This window comes from Lygodium microphyllum, chromosome 19, assembly GCF_053477565.2.
Source record: "Lygodium microphyllum isolate KBCC chromosome 19, Lygodium_microphyllum_v1.1.10, whole genome shotgun sequence".
NCBI classification, from domain to species: domain Eukaryota; kingdom Viridiplantae; phylum Streptophyta; class Polypodiopsida; order Schizaeales; family Lygodiaceae; genus Lygodium; species Lygodium microphyllum.
In genome coordinates this window covers 35135165-35162395 of record NC_141153.1, presented here as the reverse complement: position 1 = coordinate 35162395, position 27231 = coordinate 35135165, and the positions used below count along the sequence as shown (strand labels likewise).

Sequence of the window (27231 nt, the reverse complement as noted above, 5' to 3'; positions counted from 1 at the left end):
GGCTGTCTTATGTAGCAAATTGTTGTTCTTTGATCAAAAAATGGACCAGCATAGCTCTCTCTCTCTCTCTCTCTCTCTCTCTCTCTCTCTCTCTCTCTCTCAAGCTGTAAACTAACTGAATGGCTGAGAACCAGCCCCCAAAAACGTTTTCTCAGTTTGCATGGGCATTTTTGCCAAGTTGCAGTCTTCTAAACCCATTTTTCAGCATTTTTAGCCATGTAATGAATTTTTAGAATTAAATAATCTTGAAATTTAATTTCAGCCCTTCTGACCCTACCCAAAATTAAATGTGTCTATCCATAATTAAAATTGCTAGGTCATTTGCAACATGGAGTGGTTCCCAACCTTTGTTGACCCTTAGATTGGCATTAATTAATTAATTAATGCTAGTCCCTACTAGTGTCATGACTAATATTTATTGGCCAAAAAATTGTCCTAGGGTCGAAACTGACACCAACTAACCCCCAAAGCCTAGCTCACATAATTTATCACAACTTTTGCCTTTGACACTCACTGCATTCTCAGAGTCCTTGGCCTATTATCATGAAATAATTGCCATGTGCATCACAAGTGCTAAATAACCTTGCACATTTGATAAACAACTTAATCAAATGTTATCAGCAAGATTAAAGCATCTCAAAATTTCACGTCCCCGTGACAACCACCTAAGGGTTTCATGTGGGTTCCTTGCAGGACAGTTGTGAGATATCTTAGATGCCAAGCGAGGATTAACATTACCTTAGAGCAGCAATTGGCACCTCTCCTTCTGAGCATTAGACAAAAGCTTCTACATCGGAGCTTGATGAGACTCTCATTAGCCGGGAGAGTAGTGGTTGCCAACTAAGTTCTTCTGGTGACCATGTGGTACATCACTTCTTGTTGGGCATTCTCTAGGTTGTGCATCGGCCATGGTGAAGCGCCTCATGAGGAACTTCATTTGGTTGGGGGGAGATGGGAGTCTAGCTAGAATGAAGGTGTTCTAGGATGTCACTATACAACCTAGATCCAGAGGAGGATTGGGGATCATAGGCCCAAATAGCTAGAGCAAAGCCTTATTGATTAAGCTTACCTTTAGTGGTTTGCTTACATGCAAGGAGCCATGGAAGAAACTTTTGATGGGGAGGCTATAGGGTATGGCACCTACACATCGACGACCATGGCAGCGTAGCATTCTTTGGATATTTCAGGAGATTAGCACTAGAGATTTGGGGAGGAGCTTTGAGGTCAAATTTGTGGTTGCCATTATTAGAGCATGGAGATTTGCATCTTTGGGGCTTTACCATCTCCCCTTGACTACACTATTTGAAATTAGAGCCAGGCCAGATACAATTGTCATGGGGGAGATTCCCTATACATGTCGCTACGTTAGTGGAGGATTGGTTTGCATTTCAGAGGGGATATCCTTCTAGCAGTTATTACCTAGGAGAGACAAGACATTCACTTTCATAGTCGAGTAGGATGGCCGCCTCCAGCGAGAGGATCTTGACCTTATAGCACTTGGTGGTTGCTCCAAGCAAAGGATCAGAGTAGTGGCACATAGACCTAGACCTAGCCACTTGTCTTATAGATGGGTTGAGATACTAGGCATACAATAGGAGGCCTCTACAGAGAATGGGATCCAACAGAGTGGGTATGAAGGGATCCCGTCGTTGACAGACTATGTCATGCATACTATTTTGGCTGCACTACTACATTGGGGCAGAGGATACAAATGAGTAGGATTGGAGCATTGCTAGCAGCTACCCCCCATTGGCAAGAATCTCTGATGTGTTCCTACATGACTTTTGGAGACAGCTACATGACAGCTTCAGGCCTAGGAAGATCTCTCTCTTCTTATGGCTTCTAGCCCATAGAAGTTTAGCAATTGGCTTTTAGCTTGGATATGGCAGGGACCGAGTGGCATGTGCACGATGTGGTGGGCTAGAGGAGATGCAAAGACATTGCCTATGGGACTGTCCTAGATCCTAGGAGGTTTGGAGGAGAGCTCTGAGGATAGTATTTCATGGCACTGCTGGGTCCATGGTGACATGGGTGGACTGTAGCTTGGGTGATCAACAGAGGTCCAGCATATGGCTATGAGGACATTCACGGGAGTACTTATTTTCGCATCATTGGACAACATCTGAGCAGGATCCCTACCCGAGACTACTTATGGACACAATGGACTCAAAGGCATTGTCATGGATGGGAGCTGATTTCCAGCATTAAAGCTTGGTTGATATGGACTGCAAGATGTAGTTAGGTCATTGATTTTTGGGATATATCCACTGAGGAGTCTTTATTGAGGATTTGAACAGAGATAGTCCACACTCTCCATGGGAGATGGGAGAGGATGCAGGGCAGCTCTGAGAGGAGGAGGAAGAAAAAGAGAGGCTTTTCTACAGATTTGGGATTCGGACACCTTTCATACTACCCCTCAGATGTTTTGGCATTTTAGCCCACCAATCTTCGTTCATACAACTGTTGTATTTTTTATGTACTTAGTTACTCTTCACAGAGTTCCTTGTACTTTGTATCTACCCCAAGGGGATTTTTCTCCTAGGTGTTACTAATAGATTTCTCTTTTCTTGGGTAAAAAAAAACATGGTGGGATAAAGGTCTAAACATGTTTGGCCTTCATCTAAACAGCAGCTACACTCTAGATATAATTTTTAAACTGATTCTATGTGACAGGTGGGTGGGACGGTCCTTGCAGGGAAACTAGCAGTGGAGCGGGGTTGGGCCATAAACTTGGGAGGTGGATTTCATCATTGTTCAGGAACCAATGGAGGTGGATTTTGTGCCTATGCAGATATCACACTCTGCCTGCAGTTTGCATTTAGCGAGTTGTCTATATCAAGGTAAGAAACTCTTTGATTCAATCCATTCTTTTCTGGAACCTTTTTAATCAGGATGAAGAGGTGTGAAACTTGATGGAAACTTGTCACTGAGGTATCTTCAATCATTGGTCAGGGCAATGATAATTGATCTTGATGCACACCAAGGAAATGGTCACGAGACAGATTTTGCTGGTGATAGTAAGTTTCAAACTTTTGTGTACTGCAACTCCAAATCAGCCACAGCATCAATCAACCCCTTCTGACATCTTTTTATGTTTCTTTTTCAAATCTTGAGAAAACTTTTCAAATCTTGAGAAAACTGAGAAATTGTTGATGTGATTTAGTTGTTTCACAGAACGAGTTTACATATTAGACATGTACAATTATCAGATCTATCCTCAGGTAATGTATGCTGATAGGATTTAATAGTTCTTCTATGCAAGTATTAGGATCTCGTTATCCTTACCTTTCATGCAAATATTGGGATCTCGTTATCCTTACCTTTCATTATCATTGGTGGATGGAGTCTCTAGGATATAGCAGCAAAGAAGTGGATCAACCATCAGGTTGAGCTGCAAGTAAGACGATGCTAATGCATGTTGAGTTCATGGCAGTGCATTTTTAAATCCCTGTACTTTGAGCTTCATTGTGCTTTAAGCCATGCACTTTTTGAACAGTCTGTCATGGTCTATGTAGTTTTTGGCTAGAAGTTTCACTTCTGTTTCTCTAACTGTCTTTTCTTGGCCTCCGTTGTGCCCATTATATGGAACTTTGGAAATGATTGTGATCCAAAGAGTGGAACAACAACTGAAGTCTATTTGCAACGACTGCAAGAAGCATTGAAGGTATAGCACGATCTTAGTGGTGTGGTTGTTTTTGGTGCAACAATTCAGACAACATACAAATTGTTTACTTTTTGGAGCCTTCATGTTGGATGTGACGATTAATTTCACCATAAACACCAGGCAGTATGTTTCAATGTTGAGATTGCGATTGTATTCAATGTGCTAACTCCTTATGGCATGCTTGTGCTTCCTGAGCAGGTGGCTAGAAATGCATTTGATCCACAGCTGATAGTATATAATGCAGGCACAGATATTTTATCTGGGGATCCTCTTGGTGGAATGCTGGTCAGTCAAATCAATCAATAATTTTTTTTTGACTTAATTACAACCCTCATCCATTTTTCTAAATGGGACACTAATATGGTACCTTGATTTATTTGAACATGAGCTAATTATCTCACACTTCACAGGTATCTCCAGATGGAGTCAAACAACGTGATGAGATGGTGTTTCGCTTTGCAGCTGATCGAAAGATTCCTATTTTGATGGTCACCTCAGGTTTGGGCTAATATTATGTTATCGCTCTTTGAGGAAAATCAAATAATTAAAAAAAAGAAAAACATCTCAAGAGAATGGGATGCAGCAATGAGACTCTTTTGCAGGGGTCCTATTGACTTGGGCACAAGTCATGTAGGTCAAAATCCCATATTTTAGCTGTGTGCTAATGGTGCCATGATGGTGGGAGCTCTGCTTCCAAACCATGAACTCTTGGAGCTCAAAGGCAAGGGTCTCCATCCCACATATATCAAGCCCTGAGTATCACTCACTTGGCCACGTAGCTTGCCATTTGGCTTATTTTTTGCAATTCCTTCCATTTCTGGTCACAATATTGGAGTGTCTATGACAAGCACCTTGGTACCACATGGAAAGCCTGATTATGTTTTGCCTCTTGGACATCCCCCACCTCACTTTTCATCCCACCCTATTGCTATGGCTAAGCACACATTTAGTGATAAGAGTTGTTTCAATGGGTTAAATTATACAACGTGGTCTAACATAAAGTGGCATGTGTTGGGTTCCCAAGAATTACAGGACCTACTTTTAAGACAAGAACCTCAACATGGTCCTCAATGGTGTTCATATGAGGTACTCATTGAAGAACTGAAATATTATAACTGAGTTGATGCGGGTCTTATGCCTGAATTCTATCCCCAACTCCAACACTTTGACCTGGCATGATATTGGTTACATTTGATTAATCTCTCTATGGCTTGTGATTGTACTAGTCACATAAACCTTGACCATGAACTCCAAGAGTTAAAGAAAATGGATGACTTGATAGTGAAGTTGACTGAATATTGATGCTTATTCACTGAATTTGCTACTACTGGCCCTTGAACATTAGATGACGACTAAATCACTTTGTTTCTTAACAACCTTCCCCCAAAGTATTTCAACTTTCTACAATAGTCTTAGTTATCCACCTTTTATGAGTTTAAGTGTCAACTCCTGCATTTTGCAAGGTTGTTTGATCAAGTGCAAAAGAAAGGACTCCCTCTCTACCATAGTTATTAGGTACGATATAGTACGGTATGATAAAATACGGTACTAAATGGTACCTTATGATTTTATAAGGTACGGTATGATATTAGTACCCAAAAAAAAAACGCGATTTAAAAAAAAAAACCATAAATCATTAAATGATAGAATACATATTTAAAGTCGAAATAGCCATTTCATTACAAAATAAGATGAATACATGAGGGTGACCATTGCAGTCGTATGGGCTACGCAAAATATGCAATACAACTAGAGTCTAGTGCATCATATTGGCATCATGCATATGGATATAATGATAGTAGATACAAAAAAGAGAGAGACCTATGAATCTATGATGAGGCATCACTATCGTCGTCATCATCATCATTATTAGAACCATCCGAGTGCTCGTCAAGAGAGATTGAAGATGACTCCTCAGCATTGAATGATGAGACACACTCATACTCATCCTCACTGATGAGGTTACCATCATTATCAAATGATAGCTCCCTAGATGGTGGTTGTGTAGGCAAGGGGGGGATGTTATCATAAGGCACAGGATGTGAGCTATTAGAGCCCCACCTTACATATGTCTACAAGCCACTCGAATCACCCCTCCTCAATGTTGAAGATGTCGAATGACCATATCCTTGCTACCACCTACTCGAACTCCTTGCCCATGAGCACGTTGACTACGAGTGTCACGAGTATCTATTGCTATAAGATCTCTATAGAGCTTTGTAAAAATCATCTCCTCCTCTTTGTCCACCTCTTGATATACACTTGAAAGAGTGTTGCCCGTCAACTTGAATGTATCAATATTCACCTACACAATGTACGTAAGATTGTAAATACTAAAGTTTAAATTATAAAGTATAAACTTCAAAGTTCAAAGTTTAAAACAATAAATTTTAAATTTTATAGTTAAGTGTTTAAACTTTACCTACTTCGGACTATCCATGCTCATCATAGCCCTCATCATGCGTAAGTTAGTGCGGCAATAGACTAGCTGCTCTAATTGTCGTGTGCTAAGCTGATTGCAAATTTCTGTGTGAATGAGAGAATAGGCACTCTAGTTTTTCTGACATGTACTCGAAGAGCAATCTGGGGCAAGGATTCTCATGGCTAAGGGCTGAAGGGTCTCCAAAGTTTTGCCACCAAAATAAAGGCTTGACAAGCGACTCTCTCCTCCAACAAAAGAGAGAAGTAAAAGCTATATACCCTCTCTGATCTGCATAATATCTTAGCTCCTCCGGCACTACATTGTGGTCATCCATAGGGACCACATGAGTCAAATAAGCAAGTTGGTCTGAATGGAGCTCTCTATCATTCATGACCGCCGGCGACTTGTATGCCGAATGTATCAATGCAGCAAATCCATGGATGGGCTTATGCATCCATGTCCATCTCCTCTCTGCTATCTCTTAAATATGTGTATGTTGTGTCTCTATGATCACTGTACAAGCACGTGCCTCCATCAATGTTGCTCTAAAGAAGTGAACGAAAAGGCCCATAGTGGACCCCTCGCAATCACTCATACGTAAGACTCTATAAAAGGGAGTCAGGACAATGACAAGAGTATGAACTTTCTGCCAAAACTACTCATTAAGGCACAAGCACTGCATGTTTGACCTTCTTTGTCTTATGCTCATCCCACTCATTCCATAGAGTGGGCACCACTGTTTGGTGGTGCAAGGTCGGACCGCACCTCATAAAGGCACTCCAGCAACAACCACATGTAAGCAAACCGAGTTGAAGAAGGCTTCTTCAACTCAAGTGTGCTATGCTCACAATACATCGCAAGAACCTTTACCTTTACCATGAAGAAGGTGACAACTGATGTAGCTTTGTGAACCACCCTCTTCACCCACTTGAGCTTCCCAATGTTCTCTATGGGCAAGTCCAAACAATAACTTACATATGGAGTCCACACAATTGTGGAAAACTCGGCCTCATGCAAACAGCCCATGCGGCGACAATTCAATGCATTGTCGATAACAACTTGCTCCACATTCAAGGGGCCCACCTACAACCACAATTTACAAATTACAAGTAACAATACTTGGAGGTTAGAGAGAGAAAGAGAGTGTTGAGCCTTTCAAGTTTCAACTTTCAAGATTCAAGAATGAAGAGAGATGGGGGTTGGTGCCTGGGGGAAAAGAGAGAATCGAGATAGATATTAGACAGAAATTAGAATAGGGAGATAGACTGTTATGCATAAATCAATTATCATAATGAAAGAAAGTGAGTGCCAAGTGGACATGAGACAGGTATGTTCATGATGTTGTGTTTCTTACAATCACTCTATCCGCTAGTGAGAATGGAGCAACCATATTTTATCCATGCGGCCCGAATAGGATCAAGGGCTCTATCAATCTTTTTTGTCCTTATGTCGTTGTATGTGACACTGGTCCATCCTTCACATGGACCCACATTGGCAATGGCTTTTACTATCTTTTTCCATTGCTCTTGCTTAGATTGCACTCAATCAATGTGCATGCAATTTCAATGTCTACAAGTTGTTGCCTTTCTCTAAGAAAGACAATCGATCCGCGCACATGACTGGGAGCTTTAGAGAGAGAGGATTGTCTCTCCGATGCCGCATGAGCCTTCACTCTGTCTTTTACTGGAGCCATATGCAGATGTGGAGCCCCCACCACCAATGGTAGAGGTCTCTCCCGCATCAGTTGAAGATATGCCCACATTCAATACTTCCTCATTAGTAGGCATAGGAGTTGGTGCTGATAAGACACTTCCTTCTCCTCTTGTGGATGTCCCTCTCATCTTGGCGAGAATCTCATCCAAGATGTTTTGAGGAAACTTGCATGGAGCAACTTGCCCCCCATCTTGGAAAGATGTTGGAGAAGCCGGGTTGCACCACTTGTATAGTGCTTCCCACAATACTTGCATGTCCAATGTGGGAGTTGGACTTCTTTTTGTGTCCCTCTCCACATGGATTGTGTGCAAATTAAAGGCCTTGTGCTTCTCATGAGTCATGGTGCCGATGACGGATGGAGAGGCTCAGGGAAGAGAGAGAGAGAGAGAGAGAGAGAGAGAGAGAGAGGGAGGGAGAGTGAGATGCTTGAGTCTTGACTCTTGGAACTTGAAAGTTGAAGGAGAGGGAGAGACCCGAGGGTTGGCCCTTGGGTTAAAGTTGAAAGAGCGAGAATGAGAGAGAGGGGATGGAGATGAGAATGGCAAATGCTTTGATAGGGTGCGGGAAAGAGGGGATGGGAGATGAGAATGACAAATCACAAATCAATTCAAGATCCAAGAGAGGGAGATGAGAATGGCAAATGCTTGCTGAATTGGTGTGGAAGAATGGAGGAGAGGAGCACCTTTTGTAGATGAGCGAAGGGTCAAACAGTCAAAGAGGGGTCAACAGCCAAAGAGGGTTGTCAGCTAGATGGAATCCAAGGAGGCTTGGGAGGGGGAGCAGTGTATAGCTGGAAAAGGGGATGAGATGAGGTATCCAAGGCTCCCCCCCTCCCCCCCCAAAAAAAAAGGTGCCACGCTAGTGGAATGCGGGAGGATGTGGTGAGAAACAGCCTGTTTTCTCGTACAAAACCGTACGGATGCGTACGTCACTCTACGGTATGATTCATACCGTACGACGTATGGAGGCAACTATGCTCTCTACTTTAGAGGGTGAAATGTTCCCCTAGGATCTAACTTGCACACGAGACACAACGTAAGCTGAACTAACAATAAAAGGGACTAGACATTAGACTTACATCCAGCGATAGAGCCAAACGGGCTCTCACCTCCAAGTATGGGAGCTAGTAGCACCTTGGGTCAGGATTGCATCCCTAGGGTTGGTATCCATACCACCAACCCACACTATCCCTGTGTACGGATGCATCGGTCAATGAGCCAAGAGTCCAAGAGTGGTGATCACACAATGAATGTGCACAATAGGGCCTTAAGACCTATAAATAGGACTTCGTTGCCCCAACCCCGAAGTGTCCTTGGTGCATTCGTACTAAGTCACTTTGTAACCATTGATGCCCATCCGGATGTCCAAGGACATAACGCTTCCCTCCTTATGAATGATTTCTATCCTCAGCAATATCCTGAAGGACAAAGTGAGAAAAACGACTTTTCAATGAGCATACCAACTCCCAAGTAGCCCCCACCTCTGGATAGTTTTTCCACTTACTCAAATACTCGGGATAAACAGTTCGACGAAATCATTTAGTCTTAAGGTCAAGAACCAATTTTGGTTTGAGTGGAACATAATGGGCAGTATTCTCAAGTTGCAGGACGTCCTCAACCGGAACAATTTTCTCACCTTGCCTCAATCGCTCTTTCAAATGACTCATGTGAAACAAAGGGTGAACTCGAATTTCCAAAGGTAAGTCCAACTCATAGAACACACTACTTATTTTCTTGGTAATCACAAAAGGACTTGGATGGTTTGGCAAACAATTGCTCTCGCCTTAAGAGACATAAGATGACACACCATGCCACTGGGTCCCTATCATATCCAAGCCAAGTGCCAACTACTAAGCTCCTATGAGCTAATAGCCATAGAAAGAGGGATATATTCTAGGCCTAAAGTTGTATCATCTAGCCTCCTCCAAAAATCTAATAAGAAATGGTTTGAGATGCCTTGTCTATGCCAATGGGAGGTGGCTATTAATAGTGCTCTAATCTTGCTCATTTGAGCCCTCCTTGCTAGCCTAATAGTGTAGCCAAAGGTGGCCACATCACATGGCCTATCAAGAAATGGATCCCTCCACGTCTATTGTTCTAGACCCCACAGTAATCTCTAGAGAGGCCGTCTCTAATAAAACCAATATCTCAATTCATCTAATATGAAGATGGCTGATTTCGATTATATGCATCACTTCCTCTCACAATGTGCCACTACTTAGATCCTATGTTTGGAGCATCGTTTTGTTTGGTCCAAATCCTCTCACTAGAGGCGATCATCCTCCTCAACCATGAAAGAAGTATATTTCTTGTCTTTGCTAGTTGTAATGAATGCTAAAAGAATGTCTTCTCTAGAGAAGAAACCAACCCAAGTCTGAGAAGTGTCAATATCTATCCTCCAATTGGGAGTACTTCCTCTATCACGAGCTCAATCATAGCCTCCTATCCCTTGAGATCGTGTAGTCTTTGCCTTTGAGTTTCCTACATAGCTTCTGAAATGTGAGGTCGTCTCCCAATAAGGCAACAACTTGTTTAGAGGACCTCCCCCAAGGTAGGTAATTCATTTGTCGAAGAGTGTGGTCTAACCATGATCTCAAATAGTGATTGAAGAAAAGAGGGTACCTCTTCTAATCTTCAGCTATAGTAAGTGGTAGCTGATGAAGGCAAGATGAAATAGATCTCCATGCTTTGATAATATAAGTTGCAAAATTGACCTTAAAGCTCCTCCCTAAGTCTGTGGTCCTAATCTCTTGAAAAATCTGAGTCTTTGACCTTGGTCTTTTGAAAAATCTAGTGAACGTTGACTGCAATCGTCCTCCATGTATAGGTATAATAGACAAGTTGTATTTTCAATGATTTCTTTGTAAATAAATACTCATCTATAGATAACAACACAATTGTATGACAAAACACAGACTGATATAGAACACAGTTAGGGTTAGGGTAACTCAGAGACAATGAGCACAAAAGCTAAATGAATGAATGTTGAATATACACAATGCTCAATGCAGCAAACACACCATGCAAAGGTGAAATACTGAATCTCAAACTCCCTTGTCTCTAGGGCTGCAGCAAAAGTACAATCTGGAGAGTGTGTTGTACTTTAACAGATTCCAAAATGCTGTAGACAGCCTCAAAATATGTAGGTCAGCAGGAAATGCAGGTCTGGAAAGACTGGATCAATGCATGGATGTGACTGGGACAGCTCGAACAATAGGCATCTGGCTGAAAAGTGTGAATGAGGTGGGCGGCTGTAGTAGACTGAAAACACAACTATTGTTAATGACATGGCAATTGGCTATAAGCTGGAGGCTGCAAACGCAAGCTGGTAAATGCAGACAAGAGACTGACCATACAGCAACAAACACAGTAGTAGATCATTCAGTTGATGGCGATGGTTGGGAGCAGGCTGAAATCTGCCACCATTAACTATATGCTGGTGCTAGAGGGCTAGATGTAGGTGCGGAGCTGTAGATAGTAGCTCAATATCCTTTGAAAGATGAGGTGTGGACAGCAAAGACAGGGCACCAACAATATGCAAAACAAGATAGGGCCGAGTGGTGGACAGAGTCTATTTATTTATAGAAGTTGTGGATCCTCCCAAATTAGGGTTTGGCTTATGGGACATAGACACTCTCTAGGACCACGCACCGTTTCAATGGAACTTTGGTTAATTTGAGTTTTGGCGCTGTAATAAAGAGCTAATCACTTTTTAGCTCAACAACCTCTCTTAGGCCCAAACTAGAGTGAGGGAGGGATTGTCAAGATAGCTCAAGCCCAAATTTTCTTTTACGCCAACCAAGGCTTACCACCCCAAAGCAACCAAGGCATCAGGCAAAGGGTGCACGAAGGCTGCCTAGTTGGCAATGACCTACGAAGACCATAGAGGCGATGGTTATCTTACCAAGGGAGCTCAATTGATCACTCTAGAGAGACCAAGGCACCAAACAAAGAGGGTGCTCATCAGCTGCCCAGTGCCAAGGTCTACAAAAGTGGATGGAACCACAATTGACTTTTTTTTTAAATGTTTTAAATAATAGTTTTCATTCTATTAAGTAATCTATCCCCTTTAGGGGAGGTAAAAGGGATGGTTAGATCCAACATAACATAAAAATAGGTAAGCTATGTCGACCACTTGTGAGTATTGGTTGGTGGTGAAGAAAAGAGTAGAGGGGGTATGTGAAGAAGCTAATAAGAGAGATTTCCCTAGGAGACTATCATGGGAGCTGCCACGGATATGGTGAATCTATAGCTGACCACTTTCCGACCGAAAAGGGATAAATGTGCATAGATGCATGTTAATAAGAACAAAATTCCAATGCATGGAGTAATACAAGGTGTCATGCCCATGCAAAATACTATGCAATGGTGCCTCTTGGACAATGCTCTCATAGGAAAATTGTTTACTTGTCCAAGCGCCCTTTTACAATCATAATCATCCTGATGATACAAATAATGATCAAAGTACAAAAATAATGTCTCTGAAGTGATCAAAATCCTATAGACACCAAGAATAGAAGACCACCCCCTTCTATTGTTGGACGGCGGAAGGATACGTAAGCAATCTCTCTCCCCACAAAATGTCGTTGATGATGGGGGAAAGGAGAAGCATCCAAGGAAGAAGAGTAAGTGCAGGTCCAGTTGAAAACTTGTGAAATGAATGGCCTCCAAGGGTGTCTCGAGGAAGATCAGAACTCAACCTTAGGAGGAAAAGACTCCTTGTTGGTCCAATGCGTAATGCCCCATCAAGGAAGGGAAACCAAGGAAAGGAGTGCCAAATGATACAAGTCTCCATCCTATCAATTGGTAGGTCTTATAAGGGTTAGTGCCAACTTGCAAAAGACAAGTTAGGAGCAAAAATACTCCATAAGTCTATAAAACATGTATGTCTTAGCTTCAATGAGAAGTGCTTGTGAGTGCAAAGGGTTGGTTTTGAAGATGGTCCCACTGCTAAAAGGTAGGCACACTAAAGCTGTAGGAAAGTAAGAGGAGAAATGTGTAGCAACAAAGAGAAGGTAGACTAGAGTGTGCCTTGTAAGAATTAACAAATATACAAGTTGGAGGTGTGGTAGGTCTATGGCTAGTGTTGCTGACATTTGAATAGGAAGAACTTTTGGGAAGACAAGGCCCCCTTTGAATATTGAGGTTTCCTATGAAATTGATCAAATAGTTGAGTGTAATGTAGTAGTTGACACTTAAACTCATAGAAGGTGGGTAACTAGGGTTGTGAGATGACTTGTTAGATGAAATTTAAATATCTTTGCAGCAATTTCTTCATGAACAAAATGACTTGATCATTAGCTAACTTGGGTAAGCCCATGGTGGTGAAATCAACAAGCAATCACCCCTCAGTGATTTTGAACTCTTGGAGCTCATGGTCAAGTTTGATTTGTCGAGAGTGGTGAGCGAGAGGAGACATCGAGATGCTACCTATGGGATTTTCCTAGAGCTTAGGCGGTATGGAGGAGAGCCCTAAAGATGATCTTACACAGCATTGTAGAGGCCATGGTTGTGACCTAGGAGGTTGTAGCTTGGGTCGTAGACAAAGGCCCAACATGTCGCTATGAGGATGCTTAGGGGATCCTTGCTTTCCTAATAATTGGATAGTATTTGAGCATAATCCCAACTCCAAATTACTCATAGGCATAGTAGACCCAAGGACAATGTCATAGATGGGAGTTGATTGCTAGTATCATAGCTTGTTACATTTGGACCACGAGGTGAGCCATGATATAGACCTTCTGGATATATCCATGGCAAAGACTCTTTCAAGGATTTTGATAGAGGTCATCCACTCTCCATGGGAGATGAAGAGAATATGGTGGGTCTAAGAGGGTGAGGAGGAGAGAGGCCTTCCTACAGACCTAGGACTCTAGCACACTTTTCCATAGTGCCCCTTAGATGGTCTAGCATTATACCCCACCAGATTGGTTGTTCATGCAACCATTTTATTTGTGATGTACTTGACTGCTCTTTACGGAGTTCTTTGTACTTAGTATTTTACCTCAGGGGGATTTTCTCCAAGGTGTTAGTAATAGATTCTCGGGAAAAACAAATCTAAAGAAATACCAAAACGTGAGCCAAGCATTGGGGCCAAGAAGTGTCATGTGGTGTACAAGAGCATTCTAGTTCCAATTGTCTATGGATTTTTCTTGCTGAATTACTCTTCAGCTGAATCAAGTGTTTGCTAAACTGTGGTTTACTATGCTTTTGATTCTTGCAGGCTGAATTCAAGTACCATAATGTATTTGAGAAGGGGTTTAGAGCTTCCCACAGATAAAAGGTCAAAGGTTAAGAGGAATCTGTAGACAAAACCAGAAACTATATGCTGGAAACAGGTCTAAGTGCCCACAAGGTTAGACAAGCCACTGAATGAGTGTTTGGGTTTAAGCAACCTTATACCTTAGAGAAATCCACTGCATGCGCTTGGAGTACATGGATGTGGCCTCTAATGAGACAATGGTTGCAAGCATTATGGGGATCATTGGGCTGCATGTACGTCCAAGTAATGTGGGCCATGAGTTGGACACTTAGATGCAATCAATGACATTTGCCATTTTTCAAGAGGGGGGTGCATCACAAGGATGTGGTTTATATCTTCCTCTTTGTGCATGTTCATTGCACAAGTTGTGTTGGGCATGGGCAGGTCCATCAGTGCTTAAGGTTCCAAGAGTAACTATGAATTAATTGATGTGTAGGTTTGTGTGCATGTGTAATTAATTCAAGTTAAGTGGGCCTTAATGCAAAAAATTTCATCAAAAGTATTAAGTTTGGATGCAGGCCAAAGTTTTGGGCTGGGACACCTATATTTAATGAATTAAAGGCTGAATGAGTAAATTAATTTAGTTAAGAATAACAAAACTATAGCCATACATGGGAAGAGTATACTCTATAACACTGTTCCCTACCGACGCATTGCATGCCCGCCATCGCATCTCCCCCATCCTGCCTGCCGCCGTAGCGCCTCCCCCCTCCTCTGGCCGTCATTGCGCCTCCCTCCCTGGCCGCCGCTATGCCTCTCTCCTACCATCTGGCCGCCTTCACGCTCCCCTCCCTCCCTGCAGCCACCATGGTCCCCCTCTTTCCCTGGCCGCCACTGCGCCTCCCTCCTTCCGCCTGTTCGCCATTGGGCCCACTGCACCTCCCTCCTCCCATCTGGCCACCATCACGATCCTCCTTCCTCCCAACAGCCATTGTGCCCCCCCCCCTTTCTGCCCGCCACTGCGTCTCCCTCTTCCCTCCTATTCGCGTTGGTGCCTCCCCCTGCAATGCGCACCTCCATTATCGTGATGGACTGTCTCCCTCCCCCCCCCCACACTACCCCCGCATACCTCGCCTTGTGGCTGAGCCCGTCAGGTCCCCCACTGATAGGATTAGGCCACCAGTGGATACCAACACTTTACCCACCGTAGGAAAACAGAAACCCCCCGCCCCCCCTCCTCCTGTTGCTCCCTCCTTTTGCAACAACACCCCCCCACTGGCAACATTGCAACGTGATTGGTGGGTTCTCAGTAGGGATGCGCAATGGAAACCTCTGGTCAGACGCCGGTGCATTCTGCGAGTGCCTCCCAGTCAAACACCTTGCGCGTCGTCCTCTCTGAGGAACAACTCTTAGCCATCCGTGCCACAGAGTTGGAGCTACAAGAAACAGCGATCATTGGTCAGGTAGTAGGACATTCCCCATCCAGGGCCCAGCTTCGGGACTAGCTTCACTCCATGCTGCGCATCGACATAGCACAGATCGTGGAGGTGGTCTTATGGGCCAAGGGATCTTCATGGTACGGATCACCTCGGTAGATATAGCCCGTGAGCTATTGGCCAGTTTACCCTATGCTTCCACGAAGGGGGTCATTTACATGGTCCCTTGGTACAGTGCCTTCATAGTGGAGGCATTTGCGCTCCACAATAGGTTCCTTAGACACCCGGTCACCTTTTTCTTTCCCGGACTAGCGATAGAGTATCAACAGTTCGTGGAAGACTTTGGACCACCAGTTGGTGGAAAACTTTGGACGGCTCTTTGGCACTATCCTTCCCGCCTCTTTTGCGGACGCAATGACAGCGGCAGGAGTCCTAAAGGTACGGGTGGCAATGAAAGAGACAAAGAATATACCACAGTTTCTAGAGATCGAGGCAGGCGGACATTCCTTCTCAGGTAGCAGGTCATTGTGACTGGGCAGCCAGGGCAGTGCCTACGGTGCCATGACTTTGGGCACCGAGCAACAGAGTGCATGCACTTTGGAGCTAAGGCGGCTTCGCCGACAGGCCCATAGGTGGATGCGGATGGCTTTACACGGGTATAGAGATGATAGAGAGAGAGACGACAGGGGGGGGCGCAAGCAGCCCCTTAGACATAGCCACGGCAACAGGGAGCAGGAGGGCGAGCGTCGCCCCCCTGGTAGAGCACCACACAGCCCCCCCCCCCCCCCCTCGCCCTACTGATAGGACCACGAGCCTACACATCCACCCCCCATGGAGGCGTCACAGGCCGCCTCACCCAAGGGTAAATCCCCCCCCACACCCGTCGTGTGTCTCCGACCACCCCATCCCTTTCCTTCCCCTCCCCACCATCACCCTCGACGACCAGCCCCCCTGATCCCCACCCAGCACAGGTGACCCCCCCTCCACCCATCCCCCTCCCTCTCATAGGAGGTGCAAAGCCCTATACACCGACATCATCCACTCACCGGCAGTCTAGCCCCCCCTACCATAGGAGTTTTTTCGTAGTGGGCCATGGTCTTACCTGAGAGTTGCAGAGCGCGGAGAGTTCCCACTACCTCTAGAGGTGGGAATCTTCGTGGTATGCAAGTCTAGGAGCGGCAAGGCCCATCTACTAGCACCACCAGATGGACCAAACTACGCCTTTTTCCTTCAGACCTCTCACACAGGAGACTGGACAACGACTTAGATAGAGGAGGTGAAGAGCTAGGTGGCAAACCACATCTCCTAGTGGATGGGAGAAGATGGACTGGCACTTTTCTCCCAGCAGTGGCTAGGTTGCATGATGGACATTAACTAGAGGGTTGGGACCGAGGTCCCTCATCTAAGCATTATCTTTCAAGCCCCGCCGCAGTGGAGAGTGCCAATGGATGTGATTGAGTGGCCCCTGGTATAGGCGGCCCATTTCTACCAATGTACGGAGTCTCGCCTCTTAGCCTGGTTGATAGATGCCTTGGTAGTACCACTAGGTACATCCATCACCCCCATGGTCCGGCTGCCCAAGGGCTACCATGGGGAAATGGAATTCACTGTCCAGGTCGACAACAAAGCATATATGCATGCCTCATAGCTCCTCCTCGCCAACAGATTCCACACCGAACACGTGCTTGTTCAGTCAGTCACAAGTCTCCCTATGAGTTTACACCTTGCATCCTAGAATGTGAATAGCCTCCATTATAGTGAGGCACGTGGTTCCAGAAAGTTGATTGTTCGGCAGGAGCTACAGCCTGCCCTTGCTAAACGGATTGACATCTTACTTCTACAACAAGAGCATAAGCTCACTCCCGCCTAGGCCCAACGGATAGGGAAGGTACTCTCGGGCAGTTCTCATACTTAATGGCAGCACGCCATCGGTGCCCACAGTAGGAGTGGAGGCATATGCACCTCTATATTTTCAAGTTTGATTGGTGCTTGCTAGGCCTTCGGCGATGAGAGTCGTGTGCAAATGTGGATGAATGGACATCCATTAGAGAGAGGGGTTATTAGTTGGCCTTTGGCAAGCACCATGTATCTATCTATATTACTTAATAATTGGGATTTTACCTTAGGTGATGGCCAAAGCACCACAATGCTCCCAAACCTACTTTTTATTCAAATCTTGCATGGAAAGGATGTTGTCATGATGAGTGGGTGTGGTCTTCATTGGTGGGTTCCTACTCATCGTGTCTTGGAGACTATGGATCAGTGGGTTCCTACTCATCGGTGGGTTCCTACTCATCGTGCCATGGATCAGATTGGATATTGGGGACTTGTGTCTTGGAGTCCTCAATGTCTATGCCCTTACTGAGGTTAGGGTACGTAGCAAGTTCTGGGTGGAGATCGTAGCAGGACTCCCAAAGGTGGACTCTTGGATTATTGGAGGAGACTTCAACAACCTGGAGACTTTAGAGGACGAGCAGGGCAAAGACAGAAACTACTAGGGCATGGCTGGGGAAGAGCAGGAGGCATGGAAGGTATTTTTACTCGCAATAGGAGTATGCGATGCTTGGAGAGACCCTGCCTTCCACAGGAGGGAGAGGTTGTTGGACTTCTCTTGGGGATACAAGCGGCTAGGTGGAGTCCTGTTGGAGCAGTTGGACAGGTTCTATGTGGGAGAGTGGGGATGCTCTCGTGGAGGCCAGGTAGGGCAGTTGCTGGGCACCATGTTGTCTGATCATTGCCCGGTTCTCTTGACACTTGATCTCCCAGCATCTGCCTTAGACACACGATCTTGTCGGATCCCTAACTCGATCTATAGGAGGGAGGAGGTGAAGAGACAGATTGAACAGATTTGGACCTGGGAGTGGGGCAGAAGGGACCGGATCGCAGATGAGGTTGCAGAGGTCCTAGCCGAGTCGAGTAGTATTTGCCCTACAAGCCAGGTAGCAGAGTTGGGAGGAGGAGAGAGCAGTCCGGCGAGACCTTGCAGCCACGCAGAGATTATTACAGGAGGCACAAGGGGATTCCACCCTCCACGCACAAGAAGCACGCGCACGAGTAGCCATCGCCAGCCTAGAGGACAGGCGCTCGGAGTTCTCATTCCGTACCTCAGCAGCCTTTTGGGCGCGGAAGGGGGGACACAATTGTGCAAGGAGTTTTTCTAGGTGCACCAGCCCTGTACCTAAAAATAGAAGATACGCAGCCTTCGGGATCAGTATGGGAGGATTCGTTTTAGCCCAAACGAGGTGATGGAGATTGCCACCGGCTACTACAGACACCTTTTCCAGCGTGAGACACCCTTAGCTAGAGGACATCTTAACTGGGGGGTTTCAGATCGGCATAGGGCACAGATTGGCGAGCGCCCCTACATCCCGTGGGCTGATTGGAAGGCTTGCCCGGCTCGTTCCATCAGGACACAGCAGAAGGTGTACAGGATGGTGGACAAGGATGTGCTACAACGAGTATTAGGCTGCCAGAGAGGAGTTGAGTTGAGGAGAAGGGAGATAGACGCAGCAATACCTGAGGAGTGGCTTGCTCCCCTGATACGAGAGCCGGTAGCGCCCGGTGAGATATGGGCCGCTAGGTTCTCACCAGCAGGTATCCCCCTACAGGTGACAGGTAGAGTGGGCGGCGCTCCATATGAGACTTCTTCACCATGCAGAAGGGGGGGTGTCTGGCCCTTGAGAGAGGGCAGTAGGATGAGGGAATGGCTGTCCTTTCATGGAGGAGGATTCCAGTGATTGGCCTTCAGGGGAAGACATAGCGAATGGACCTTTGTCTTCTGGGAGAAGCTCAGGGAGTAACGCCTCTAGATTTGGGAGGGCAGGCCACTTGATAAGCTAGAGTGGGATCCGAGTGAGTGGCTATGGCTGGCCATTGCGGTCGCCAAGAAGCCACCGAGGTTCCTCGAGTACACAAACAGGATTGGTAGATACGTACTGATGAAGGAGGACATGGAGTGGGCACTGTTACGTAGTAGGCATTGAGCGGAGCACAACATCACAAAGGCTTTCCGACGGAGCTTCTGGCACCGCCTATGGGATAGTTGGAGGCCGAGGAGGGTATCGTATTTCTTATGGCTGGTGGCACATGGAGGCCTAGCGGTGGGAAGTTTTTGGCTAGCCCAGATGCAGAAGGGAGGTTGTAAGCGCTGCACACAGCAGCCTCTGGAAACTCCAAAGCACTACCTTTGGTCGTGTGAGGCGGCATAGCTTGTGTGGAGAGGAGTGTGCTGCATCCTCCGCCGTATAGCACCCAACCTTGGATGTATCTCATGGGGAGCTTTTGTTGGCAGACAGTCAGCCAAGGCCATCACCTTCTATATGAGACTAGGATGCAGGACACGATATTCATTATTAAGGCGCAAGGTTGTGCGCAGTGGTCGGTTTGGAGGCTCTACCCATCCACCAGGTACTGGAGCCCATAGCAGACCGCTCTGAGATATGGGAGATCATAGGGAGTCTTAGTGGATGGCATATCTAGAATGCGCGGTGTCAAGAGACTTTTGGTGGAGAGAGACTTTCAATATAGGTGACCTTAGCAGAGCTCTGGATCTCCATCATCCACTCCCTTTGCGGCCGAGGGGACTAGGTGCAGGGCGAGTCCAGGGCTCGTCAAGAGCTCCGTTGTCATTTCATGCGCACTTGGGGTGGCCAAGACCCGTTTTTTATGATACAGGTAGGCAGCCCCAGATGGACACACCCCCCCCCCCCCCACCTCCGTCTTCTTTGCCCCCATCCCCCCTAGACCGCCCTAAGAGGCTTGTACATCTGATATATCTGTGACTCTGCATCAGCTTCAGCTAGTCTATTGAGCATGAGCCCTTGTATTCAGGTTTTTTCTGAAGTAATATAATTAGCCACACTTTATTTGCAAAAAAAAAACTAAATTAATTTTGTTTAATTATTGTTTTGGAAAGTTGTCTTAATGAAGAGAAAAGGTGGAAGATGCAAAAGTTAGGCAAGAACAAAACCTTTCTCCTACCAATGGCTGTCATAAAGCTAAGGTGTGGCTGATCAAGGAGGATAGTCATATGCAAAAGCTGATCCAGGGTGCCTATTTGCTGTCCGTGCTATGCTAGGGCCTGGAGAAGCCGATAGCAAGCTAGATGGAGCTGTTTGTGGCAGGGTGGAGGTGCTCTACTGTCTACAGCTGGGTGAAGCTGTTTTAGAGTTGCTCAAGAAGTTCTGGGGGATGGTTTTAGCATTTTGCTGAAGTTTGGGTTTTTTCAAGAGTTTATCATGATGGATTTTATCAGATCAGGTCTTTTTTATGAGATCTGGTGTCAGGCAGCTTGGCATTCATGTAGCCTCTATGGAATCTCAGCAATTTTGGTTCAAGGTGCTTTTGCTCTTGGCTGCTGATGAGAGCAATTGGAGACAAGTGCAGAAGCATGACACATCCATGAATAATTGTGTTGATCTTTACTAAGGATTAAGAATACCACAAAGGTGCCAAGCTTTGGAGCCAATCTGTCATTGTTTTGTGGTGTGGGAACATTCTAGACCCACTACTTGTTTCGCTTTTCTCTTGCTGAACTTTTGTATTTAAGATTAAGTGCTTGCAAAGTTAAGATTCATTGCCCTTCTATTCATCCAGAGGCTGGCTTCATTTTGGTACTCAGGGTCTATGATTCCCAGGCCATTCTCTGGTTTGTGTTTGCTCAGGTGTCTCTACAGCACTGTGGGAAAGTGCCCCCACACCCACAACAGGCTGTGCAGTAAGGAGTGGTCTGCTCTAAGGCACCAATTGACGAAAAATGTTTCTCAGATCGTAATAAACGCTCTAATAGATTAGACAGTGGCAATACAAGAATTGAATTGTTAGTTACATTGATTGGCATTGTGCTCTTGAAGAAAGTGTGGTTATTGTCGAAGATGCTTCAATCTTGAGCAATGCCTATTTGAGTGTCATGGATGATATGTGGTAAGAAGTTGCTAATCTTTTGTGGAGGACTTGTTGCAACGAGCCTTCCTTCTCGGAAAGGGTGGTAATTCCCTGATTAAGCACTTAATTACAGCAATCAGCAAATGAACATAACTTGAAATGCACAAATTACCTTCATAATCTTGGACATTGGATACCTTGGTGGCCCCAAAATTGGCACCCCTTTTGGTATTCCTTTAACTTAATTGCTAATGGAATCCAAAAGCCCCTTGTTGCAGCAACAATCAGCAATCAATTTGGGCTGATTGCCCCTTGATTTTTCACCCAAGACTTGCATGAATGGAACTTCCAACTGGCCAAATGCTGCCCCAAATTACAATGAATGGGCTAGCATCTGAATCCCCTAACAATTACACAAATTTCAGGTGCTGAATTCTATATACAATGCCTTCACCAATTGTCACGGGTCCTAAGGTGGCTGTCAAACCCTAATTTCTGCAGAAATTTAGGGTTTACAGAAGAGGTCTCTCTACTGTCCACCAAATTTGACTGAAATCTGATCCCAAAGGCTGAGAAATGCTGAAAATGACTGAGCACAAGCTGGAGAAGGTGAGAAAATGCTAGAAGAGAGAGATTTCTGATTTTCATGCGAGAAAGGCTTGAAATCTGATTGTCTCCCGTACGAGACAGTGTTTAATGCTGCCGCCAACTGCCAAGAGGCCTCAAACTGCTGTCACCTACCCCAATCAGTTGTTGACAGCTCTTGGAGGTCCCAGAATTGCTGTCACTTGCATTAAATGGCCTGATTCTTGCTGCTCCAGCCTGCAAACAATCCTTCACAATAGAAAATTCAGACCAGCAGCATGTTCTCTCTCTTTACCTCAATTTGAATACACTAAATCTCTCTCTCTAGCCTCTGAAAACGTTTTTCAATCTTGCACGAGCATTTTTGCCAAGTGGCAGTCTTCTAAACCCATTTTTCAGCATTATCTAAACATTTAGTTAATTTTTAGAATTGAGTAATTCAAAAAATTAAATTTAACCCTTCTAACCCTGCCCAAAATTAATTGTGCCCATCCATAATTAAATTGGCTCGGCCATTTGTAACTTGGAGTGGCTTCCAACCTCTGTTGACCCTTACATTGGCATTAATTAATTAATTCATTAATTAATGCTAGTCCCTAGTGTCACCACTGACACTTATTGGCTAAATCACTACCCTAGGTTTAGATCTGAATCAGCAAGATTAAAGTATCTCAAAATTTCACGTCCTCATGACACTTGCAGGCTTACCAATAGGAGAGTGATGGAGTGACGAGGTTTTGGACCTTGAACACACTTTTGTGTTTTAGGTCATGAGTCTATTTATAGGGCCTAGATAGTGTGTCGGTAGGGATGATGTGACATTTGTCATGTCCATAACTTCCACTAGTCTTTCATCTACAGCCTTCGAGCCTAACAACCCCACTATCATTGCACACAGTGGCTCGTGCAAGGGCCTACGTTGTATTGGCCTTCTTCATTAGTAGTTTGAGTCGTTTGTCCCCTTCATTTTCGTTCTTTAGTGTTCTTGTCTTCCTATTCATGTGTTCCTTCTTTTGCTGCTAGGGGTTGCAAATGATATCTGGTAAGAAGAGGCGAATTTTGCTTTTAATCATCTTTGTGGAGCTTGTAGGCTATTGACAGATATAGGGTGATGAGTTTCGTTGACCCTTGGACACACTTTCATATTTTGGGTCATGAGTCTGTTTATAGGGCCTGTGTTGTATCGGCTTTCTTCCTTGGTAGTTTGGGTCGTTCATCCTCTTCATTTTTGCTCCTCGGTGTTCTTGCATTCCTATTTATGTGTTCCTTATTCCAATTTCCACTGCCAGGGGTTGTGAATGATATATCTTGTAAGGAGGAGTGAATTTTGCTTCTAGTCATCTTTGCAGGGTTGTAGGCTATTGACAGAACAGTGATGGAGTGATGAGTTTATTGGACCTCGGACATGCTTTCGTGTTCTGGGTCATGAGTATATTTATAGGGCCTAGGCACTGGGCAGCCTGTCAGTAGGGGATGACATGACATCAGTCATGTCCATGACTTTCTTTAGTCGTCCATCTCCAGCCTTCTAGCCCAGTGACACCAAATAGACCACACACTTGCACATGTACGGGATTTCCTTGTATCAGCCTTCTTCATCAGTAGTTTGAGTTCTTTCCTATGGTATGGAAACTAGAACACTGAAGAGCAAAAACTGAAGATATCCTTGTGAATTGAAGGGATGCCAGCCATGTCCATGTAAGTGTAAGCATGTCTAATCTGATTACTTTACTTCATGTTTGAGGGTCCAAACATACATAAAAGACCTGCCTTCTCATGGACATTGCCTTAAGATTGATGGCAATGAATCTTAGTACTTCAGGATGGACAGCTGTCTGCTGGCTTATCAAGGACATTCTCATGGCCTGTAGCTAGAATGGTGTTGTATCTGCAGCTGAAGTAGAAGTACTATGGCATACTGTCTTTGGGAAAGATCGGTAAGAGATGATATGTATTTGTTGGGAAAGGGGGTTAAGAGAATATGGTTCAAACAAGCATGGCTTCTCAAGGAACTTGTCTTAAGACTGCAGGCATTGAATCTCGATACTCAGTCACATACTGTTATTGGAAAGGGTAAGAGAATGTTCATGATTAGGACTACATATGAAAGATGAGGTTTTGTCACTGTATGAAATTGAGCGGGCAAACCACTGGGTGCATTCAAGAGCTGCATTGTTTGAACCAGATCTAATGTACTGAGAGTCCATGGTTTTAGTGTTGCATTGCTCATGTGGTCTCATAGACAACACTGAATATCTCTCTGCTCCTTAGATCTGTCAGCTCTCGTTGCTGTTGGTAGCAATTGCATGGCATGATGAGGATTGGTTTGGGGCTTACAATTTGAGAAGCTGTAACAATTTTAATCTTGATTTGTTCACTGTTTTGACCAAACAGCATAACGATCATGTTGAGATTTTGGCCCTCTTAGATAGGTTCTGAAATTATTGGTCCTTCAAGCATTGATGTTGGAAAGCATTGGTGTTGCTACAAGTATGTGCATCACTTATACATTTTATTTGTCGAACAGGTGGTTACATGAGGACGAGTGCTGAAGTCATATCAAATTCGATAATCAACCTCACAGCAAAAGGATTAATAACTTTACAATCATGAGTGGGATGTGTGTAACAAAACTAAGTCTAGTTAAATTAGATAGCACCTATTGTCAATTTCCCTTACCATCAATTCTAAAATGTATTTTTAGAACAGACTAGCATCTATTGTTGAACATGGAGCCTCATGTAATTCTAAGTTGTTTCTTTTAAGAGCACATTTTATATTTTCAACAATGCAAATCTTCGATCAATGCTTCTAAGTGATTCTTAGAGTTCAATTTTGAGAGTTACTAGGTAGAGATAAACAATGGAAAGTTTTGAACAAAAGTTTTTAAGGCATTGAGATTTATCAAGGGCTGCTTATAAACTCAATTTTGGGAGTTGCTAGGTAATGTATCAACTATGCAAAGCTTGGAACAAACATTCTTAGGGGTTCAATAATGCATAGAAAGAAGGGATTCTTATATGTTCTTTGAAATATGTTGGCCTTTTGGCTATGGTTATTTTTGCAAGATACATTTCCGATCCACCAAACCCACATGTGAAATAGGAATATTGGGTGCGTTGGAATGGCCTTAACATGTGTGGTTGTGAATGGTCCAATAAATCATTGTGTCCAAAATGTAGTCATTTTCAATATGTGAATGTTGCAAAGGACTATATGTGAATAAAAGTTTTCACATTTGATGATCTCTAAAAAGATATACTCTCCAAAGATACATGGTGGATGGGAGATTCACAAAATATTTCATCATGTGTTGGCAAGAAAAGCAACAAATATGAATACTTTCTTAGCATAAGAGCACACTATGCTAGTGATTGTGCACATTTGCTTTTCTCATGGATTCGTTTTGTGGGTGGTAGTGTATGTAATGGTGAATGACAACTTATGGATTAGGAGATATTGTTTAATTATGTCACCATTCTTAACTCAAGGACAACACTGCCAACAAATGTGCAATTTTAGTCTTCTTTTGGATTCATTTTGTGAGTTGGAACTTGCATATTTGTGAATGCTAACTTATATTTTAGGAGATATTGCTTTGTTATTATGTCGCTTTAAAATTTGGGGATGTCCATATATTGCTTGCTTCATTGTGGGTTGGCAAGTTGTGCAATGCTTAATGGTCTAGGGTGCCATGTAATGTTGGTGATTCTCTTAGATTGGCGTATGAATTGATGTGTAGTTATCCAAGTTTGTTGGCCTTACAAATCTCGCAAAGTTGAGTTTTGCATTAACAAGTCATCTTTGTAGTGCAAAATTATTTTAGTAAAGATGTCCAATTAGGACTAGTAATAGTTGGTATCTATGTAGAATGGTTTCAAATAATGATTGAGAATCATGTTTTTAAGATTGATTCAAATGTAGTGTGCACCAATAGATAAAACATTGTGCATTTACTTGATACATTTGTGTCAAATAAGTTAACCCAAAGATTGCAATTCTCATGTATAATTAGTGGACTTTCCTGACTTTTAGATTAAGGATAATAATTTATTACATTGATTTCACACAATCCCTCAATGTAGCAATAGCTAGATAAAATCGAGCTAAAGCTCAAGGGCTTGAAACATGCTTACAAATGTGAAGGAACATAAAGTTCATATCATCAATTTCACAAAGCATCGAGTAACATTGCCCATGTTGACTTGTATTGGGTCATTGTATTGGGGGTCATCGCACTGAGGGGCATTGCATTGGAGGTCAACGTGATGTGGGGCGATGCAACGTGGGACAACGAGATGTGGGGTGTCGTGACATAGGTCGGCACGATACGATTTCGAGACACTAGATCTCCTCTTCTACTTCCATGAGCACTTCTTCACTCTAAGAAAGAGTTGCTTTGATACCAAGTGATGCACCTGCACTCAATCACTCACTTGACATGGGACAGAAAGATAACATGATATGTGAAATCAAGGTGTACTCTTGTATTATTCAATGAAATGTTATGGATACTACTTGATCCCACGAGTTCACAGTGTGAAAACCCACACAAGTAACATGGTCCGCAAGGCATGCAACACCGTGTCATGTCATGCAACAAAAGCCAACTTGAAAGATATGCCAAGAAGATGTCATCATGTCACAACATGCATCCTCCGTGTTGTATCGCATCATAGGCCATCACGACTTAGACATCCCTCCTGTGCTTCAGCTCGCTCACAACATGCATAATGTATTGGTCTAACTTGCACTTGGGTAACTCGGCGCTTGGTAGGCACATCTTGATGTAGGAGGACATGGATTGGGCACCCTTGCATAGTAGAGGCATTGGGTGGAACAAAGCATTATAGAGGCTTTTTGAGATGCACTATCTAGTGATGCTTGTGTGATAGCTAGAGGCCACAAATGGTATCTTATTTCCTATGGCTATTGGCACATGGAGGCTTGGTAGTTATGGGAGTTGGTCCGTTCAGATGCAATATAATGAAGTCTACAAGCATTGTCCACTATAGTGCTTGGAAACCCCAAAGCATTGCATGTGGTCTTTGTGAGGCAGTGTAGCTGGTGTGGAGAAGAGCATAATGCATTCTTCATCATGTGGCACCTTATTGTGTATGTGAAAGTAAACAAGAAAAAATTTTGCACACCTTACAAGTAATGACTATCAAGCTGAGGTAACTAGAATCAAGGTCAACACAATTGGACTCAAGCAAGTAGTACTTCTTCCAACAAAGCCCTATCAATGGTGTTTGAAGCATGTCAATGGCATGTACTCTCATATTTCTATCAAGTGAATGTAGGATAGTATAGATGATTATATTGAT

At 44.1% G+C, this 27231-nt stretch overlaps 1 protein-coding gene across 3 annotated transcripts in view; it reads left to right on the top strand.

Annotated features, from left to right (window-relative positions):
• The window catches only part of HDA2 (histone deacetylase 2), an 89013-nt gene extending 64320 nt beyond the window's left edge, over positions 1–24693 (top strand). The window contains exons 6-13 of one of the 3 annotated variants that reach the window (XM_087699876.1): positions 2674–2840; positions 2953–3017; positions 3175–3221; positions 3353–3397; positions 3614–3664; positions 3863–3949; positions 4075–4162; positions 24432–24693. In XM_087699876.1, the coding sequence (XP_087556002.1) occupies positions 2674–2840; positions 2953–3017; positions 3175–3221; positions 3353–3397; positions 3614–3664; positions 3863–3949; positions 4075–4162; positions 24432–24517 (636 nt within the window). In that variant the 3' untranslated portion in view covers positions 24518–24693. The other 2 variants (XM_087699875.1, XM_087699877.1) reach the window with 2 other exon arrangements.
• The last annotated feature ends 2538 nt before the right edge of the window (positions 24694–27231 follow it).